This window comes from Oncorhynchus gorbuscha, unplaced genomic scaffold, assembly GCF_021184085.1.
Source record: "Oncorhynchus gorbuscha isolate QuinsamMale2020 ecotype Even-year unplaced genomic scaffold, OgorEven_v1.0 Un_scaffold_13541, whole genome shotgun sequence".
Taxonomy (NCBI): Eukaryota; Metazoa; Chordata; class Actinopteri; order Salmoniformes; family Salmonidae; genus Oncorhynchus; species Oncorhynchus gorbuscha.
The window spans coordinates 845-7,473 of NW_025755693.1; the positions used below are offsets into that span (position 1 = coordinate 845).

At 40.0% G+C, this 6,629-nt stretch overlaps 1 protein-coding gene across 1 annotated transcript; it reads left to right on the forward strand.

The window, feature by feature from the left end:
- Window positions 1-1,603: 1,603 nt before the first annotated feature.
- On the forward strand, window positions 1,604-6,605 carry LOC124030659 (NLR family CARD domain-containing protein 3-like). The gene is made up of 3 exons (XM_046341896.1): window positions 1,604-1,761; window positions 4,093-4,211; window positions 4,585-6,605. Exons 1-3 carry the CDS (start codon window positions 1,694-1,696, stop codon window positions 6,384-6,386), a joined length of 1,989 nt encoding a protein of 662 aa, XP_046197852.1. The 5' UTR covers window positions 1,604-1,693; the 3' UTR covers window positions 6,387-6,605.
- Window positions 6,606-6,629: the final 24 nt, after the last annotated feature.

The following is a 6,629-nucleotide window of genomic DNA, read 5'->3' on the forward strand; positions in this document are numbered from 1 at the left end:
GTACTGGTACTCCTTATATTCTCATTATTTTCCTGGTACCCTGCACATTGACTCAGTACTGGTACTCCTTATATTCTCATTATTTTCCTGGTACCCTGCACATTGACTCAGTACTGGTTCTCCTTATAGTCATTATTTTCCTGGTACCCTGCACATTGACTCAGTACTGGTTCTCCTTATAGTCATTATTTTCCTGGTACCCTGCACATTGACTCAGTACTGGTACTCCTTATAGTCATTATTTTCCTGGTACCCTGCACATTGACTCAGTACTGGTACTCCTTATAGTCATTATTTTCCTGGTACCCTGCACATTGACTCAGTACTGGTACTCCTTATAGTCATTATTTTCCTGGTACCCTGCACATTGACTCAGTACTGGTACTCCTTATATTCTCATTATTTTCCTGGTACCCTGCACATTGACTCAGTACTGGTACTCCTTATATTCTCATTATTTTCCTGGTACCCTGCACATTGACTCAGTACTGGTACTCCTTATATTCTCATTATTTTCCTGGTACCCTGCACATTGACTCAGTACTGGTACTCCTTATAGTCATTATTTTCCTGGTACCCTGCACATTGACTCAGTACTGGTACTCCTTATAGTCATTATTTTCCTGGTACCCTGCACATTGACTCAGTACTGGTACTCCTTATAGTCATTATTTTCCTGGTACCCTGCACATTGACTCAGTACTGGTACTCCTTATAGTCATTATTTTCCTGGTACCCTCCACATTGACTCAGTACTGGTACTCCTTATATTCTTATTATTTTCCTGGTACCCCTACCCCAGGCCCTGGATAAAAACATATTCTGATTTCAAAACTAAATGTTTAAATACAGATCTTATCTTACTGTATTTAATAATGGTTTAAAAAATGTTGTATATTGATGTCAAATGTATCATTTGTACAGTTCTTTATGAAACTCTGTAAAACCTAGCAGTACTACTGATTTCTCTGAGAGTGAGGCAGATATATATTATTACTGTATAAAACCTAGCAGTACTACTGATTTCTCTGAGAGTGAGGCAGATATATATTAGTACTGTATAAAACCTAGCAGTACTAATGATTTCTCTGAGAGTGAGGCAGATATATATTAGTACTGTATAAAACCTAGCAGTACTACTGATTTCTCTGAGCGTGAGGCAGATATATATTATTACTGTATAAAACCTAGCAGTACTACTGATTTCTCTGGGAGTGAGGCAGATATATATTAGTACTGTGTAAAACCTAGCAGTACTACTGATTTCTCTGGGAGTGAGGCAGATATATATTAGTACTGTGTAAAACCTAGCAGTACTACTGATTTCTCTGGGAGTGAGGCAGATATATATTATTACTGTATAAAACCTATTTCACTGAGAGTGAGGCAGATATATAGCTTTTAGCAAAATAAACATGATTATTTTTCTCTCTGAAATGAAACATCAAGTGAAAGACATTAAACAAATACATGTCTGTCATTGAAAGACCACATGTCATGATTAGATAGTGAAAAAAACATCTCATTCATCATTTCTATAAACAATAAAAGCTCATTTACGAACATTTCTGAAAAGTGACAGCGTTTTGGAATCTGAGCTCAGAGTAGATGAGAGATGTAATGTTTGTCTCTGTTGTGTTGAAGCCCAATCAAGCAGGAGAGACCAGCCTCCCCTGTTCCCAGCTGTGTGTCCATGAAGAGTGACCGGTCTATGGATCGTCCTATAGAGTTTAGAAAGGGAGACTTTTCTACTGAACAAAGGTAAGAAGAACTCATGGGTCCTGGTCAGTGAGTTAAACAACACTGTCTCTAGTCATTTCTCCTCCCATTTTCCCATTTATTGTTGTTGTTTTCATAATCCATAGGCTCATCCTTTTGTCCATTTCCATAGTCGTAAAACAATATTAAACAAACAACAACATTCCCTCCCTGTGTGTGTGTGTGTGCACTCCCTGGATGTGGAGATGTAAACTCTATCCAGATTGCGTAGTCACTTTTACCCCTACCTACATGTGGATATTACCTCAATTATAGTCTCATTATTACCTCAACTACCTGGTACCCTGCACATTGACTCAGTACTGGTTCTCCTTATAGTCTCATTATTACCTCAACTACCTGGTACCCTGCACATTGACTCAGTACTGGTACTCCTTATAGTCTCATTATTACCTCAACTACCTGGTACCCTGCACATTGACTCAGTACTGGTACTCCTTATAGTCTCATTATTACCTCAACTACCTGGTACCCTCCACATTGACTCAGTACTGGTACTCCTTATAGTCTCATTATTACCTCAACTACCTGGTACCCTGCACATTGACTCAGTACTGGTACTCCTTATATTCTCATTATTTTCCTGGTACCCTGCACATTGACTCAGTACTGGTACTCCTTATAGTCTCATTATTACCTCAACTACCTGGTACCCTGCACATTGACTCAGTACTGGTACTCCTTATATTCTCATTATTTTCCTGGTACCCTGCACATTGACTCAGTACTGGTACTCCTTATATTCTCATTATTTTCCTGGTACCCTGCACATTGACTCAGTACTGGTACTCCTTATATTCTCATTATTTTCCTGGTACCCTGCACATTGACTCAGTACTGGTACTCCTTATAGTCTCATTATTACCTCAACTACCTGGTACCCTGCACATTGACTCAGTACTGGTACTCCTTATAGTCTCATTATTACCTCAACTACCTGGTACCCTGCACATTGACTCAGTACTGGTACTCCTTATATTCTCATTATTTTCCTGGTACCCTGCACATTGACTCAGTACTGGTACTCCTTATAGTCTCATTATTACCTCAACTACCTGGTACCCTGCACATTGACTCAGTACTGGTACTCCTTATATTCTCATTATTTTCCTGGTACCCTGCACATTGACTCAGTACTGGTACTCCTTATAGTCTCATTATTACCTCAACTACCTGGTACCCTGCACATTGACTCAGTACTGGTACTCCTTATATTCTCATTATTTTCCTGGTACCCTGCACATTGACTCAGTACTGGTACTCCTTATATTCTCATTATTTTCCTGGTACCCTGCACATTGACTCAGTACTGGTACTCCTTATAGTCTCATTATTACCTCAACTACCTGGTACCCTGCACATTGACTCAGTACTGGTACTCCTTATATTCTCATTATTTTCCTGGTACCCTGCACATTGACTCAGTACTGGTACTCCTTATATTCTCATTATTTTCCTGGTACCCTGCACATTGACTCAGTACTGGTACTCCTTATAGTCTCATTATTACCTCAACTACCTGGTACCCTGCACATTGACTCAGTACTGGTACTCCTTATAGTCTCATTATTACCTCAACTACCTGGTACCCTGCACATTGACTCAGTACTGGTACTCCTTATATTCTCATTATTTTCCTGGTACCCTGCACATTGACTCAGTACTGGTACTCCTTATAGTCTCATTATTACCTCAACTACCTGGTACCCTGCACATTGACTCAGTACTGGTACTCCTTATATTCTCATTATTTTCCTGGTACCCTGCACATTGACTCAGTACTGGTACTCCTTATAGTCTCATTATTACCTCAACTACCTGGTACCCTGCACATTGACTCAGTACTGGTACTCCTTATAGTCTCATTATTACCTCAACTACCTGGTACCCTGCACATTGACTCAGTACTGGTACTCCTTATATTCTCATTATTTTCCTGGTACCCTGCACATTGACTCAGTACTGGTACTCCTTATAGTCTCATTATTACCTCAACTACCTGGTACCCTGCACATTGACTCAGTACGCGGAGACAAGCGTCTTGAAGTCAGTTCTATTTGTGACGCAGATCGCGCTGCATCTCCTCATTGGTTTATAGAAGCAGGTACCCACGTGCCTCCTCCTCATTTAGCAAATAAACATAACTTAACATAAACCTAACTTATTTAAACAATAAAAGCTCATTTATGAACATTTCTGAAAATTGATAAAAAAGCTTTTTCAGTCAGTTCTATTTGTGAAACTCTTCTTTTGTTTTCCCATCTGAGCTCAGAGTAGATGAGAGATGTAATGTTTGTCTCTGTTGTGTTGAAGTCCAATCAAACAGGAGAGACCAGCCTCCCCTGTTCCCAGCTGTTTGTCCATGAAGAGTGACCGGTCTATGAATCCTCCTCTATACTTTAGAGAGGAGGTTGCTGACACACAGGAGAAATGTAAGATCTGTCTACCTCATGTTGAATGCTGTTTTATAACATTTAAAAGTTGTAGCTAAAGTACAGCTAAAGTAGCTGTGTAACTCAATGATATTGTAGCAGCCTTAACACAACACCTAGTGACCTCATTAAGTAGCAGCAGGGATGTGTTGTGTTGATTAATTTAGAGAGAGAGACAACAGTAATAATACCATCAATAATAGCAATAATAATAGAATCACTCACACCAGTCTGTAATGATTATGAAAACTTTTACAGATTTAGACAGTCAGTTAAGATAATAAATTATTATAATTTACAACTTTATAACAGTCCTTCAATACTGTAGGTATTAAAACAATCGTAATATTAATATCCTCTGTGGTATTTCTAGATTCAGATGAGCTTGCTGTGATTTGCCAACTTGAACTCAAATCTAATCTAAAGAAGAAGTTTCAATGTGTATTTGAGGGGATCGCTAAACAAGGAAACCCAACACTTCTCAATAAGATCTACACAGAGCTCTACATCACAGAGGGTGGAACAGGAGAGGTCAATAATGAACATGAGCTGAGACAGATTGAGACAACAACCAGGAAACAAGCAAGACCAGAGACTGCAATCAAATGTAACAACATCTTCAAACCCTTAACTGGACAAGACAAACCTATCAGAACTGTGCTGACAAAGGGAGTCGCTGGCATTGGAAAAACAGTCTCTGTGCAGAAGTTCATTCTGGACTGGGCTGAAGGAAAAGCAAATCAGGATGTCCAATTTGTATTTTCATTCCCTTTTCGGGAGCTGAATTTGATGAAAGAGGACAAACACACTTTCATTGAACTTCTTAATCACTTCTCAATGGAAACCAAACAATCAGGAATCTCCATCTACAACAAGTACAAAGTTCTGTTCATCTTTGATGGTCTGGATGAGTGCCAACTGCCCCTAGACTTCCAGAAGAACAAGATCTGTTGGGACGTCACAGAGTCAACCTCAGTGGATGTTCTGCTGACAAATCTCATCAAGGGAAATCTGCTTCCCTCTGCTCTCCTCTGGATAACTACCCGACCTGCAGCAGCCAATAAGATCCCTTCAGGGTGTGTTGACCAGGTGACAGAGGTACGAGGGTTCAATGACCCACAGAAGGAGGAGTACTTCAGGAAGAGATTCAGTGATGAGGACCTGGCCAGCAGAATGATCTCACACATAAAGACATCAAGGAGCCTCCACATCATGTGCCACATTCCAGTCTTCTGTTGGATTTCTGCAACAGTCCTTGAACACATGCTGAAACACAAGAGAGAAGAGATGCCCAAGACTCTGACTGAGATGTACACACACCTTGTGGTGTTTCATACCAAACAGAAGAATGAAAAGTATCTTGGGAAAGAAGAGACAGGTCCACACTGGAATAAAGAGAGCATTCTGTCACTGGGAAAACTGGCTTTTCAACAGCTTGTGAAGGGCAATCTGATTTTCTATGAAGAAGACCTGACAGAGGCTGGCATTGATGTCAATGAAGCCTCAGTCTACTCAGGATTGTGCACACAGCTCTTTAAAGAGGAATGTGGGCTGTACCAGGACAAGGTGTACTGCTTTGTTCATCTGAGCATTCAGGAGTTTCTGGCTGCTGTATATGTGTTCCTCTCATTCATCAACAACAATGAGAATCTAATGGACAAACCGCAAACAAAGTCCAATATATTTTCTTCAATGTTCAGAGACAAGACTGAAGTTACTGTTTACAAGAGTGCTGTGGATAAAGCCTTACAAAGTGAGACAGGAAACCTGGACCTGTTCCTCCGCTTCCTTCTGGGCCTCTCACTGGAGTCCAATCAGAAGCACTTACGAGGTCTACTGACAAAGACAAGAAGCAGCTCACAGAGCCATGAAGAAACAGTCAAGTACATCAAGAAGAAGATCAGGAAGAATCCCTCTCCAGAGAGGAGCATCAATCTGTTCCACTGTCTGAATGAACTGAATGACCATTCTCTAGTGGAGGAGATCCAAAGCTTCCTGAGATCAAGAAGTCTCTCAGAACCCAAACTGTCACCTGCACAGTGGTCAGCTCTGGTCTTTGTGTTGCTGACTTCAGAAAAGGAGCTGGATGTGTTTGACCTGAAGAAATACTCCAGATCAGAGGAAGGTCTTCTGAGGCTGCTGCCAGTGGTCAAAGCCTCCAGAGCTGTTCTGTGAGTAAATAAAATGACATATAAGAACTAATCATCAGGAAGAAAGATTCAGTTTAGAGAAAAATATGTAATATAATATGTATATAATATTATATTGAATAACATATTCAATAAATTAATGGATTTTCACATTAGTATAACAATATGACCATACAATTCTAGGAGACGGAAGATGAATCAATATCTTGTTTGAGAGAATAAACCAAATGCATCTGCCATTGTCCTTCTACACTACTGGTGTTACATT

Bases quoted from the DNA above. Each gene is read 5' to 3' on its own strand.
- LOC124030659 (XM_046341896.1), top strand. From the start codon at position 1,694: ATGAAGAGTGACCGGTCTATGGATCGTCCTATAGAGTTTAGAAAGGGA. The intron at 1,762-4,092 runs GTAAGAAGAACT...GTTGTGTTGAAG, and splicing joins GACTTTTCTACTGAACAAAG to TCCAATCAAACAGGAGAGAC. The intron at 4,212-4,584 runs GTAAGATCTGTC...TGGTATTTCTAG, and splicing joins TGCTGACACACAGGAGAAAT to ATTCAGATGAGCTTGCTGTG.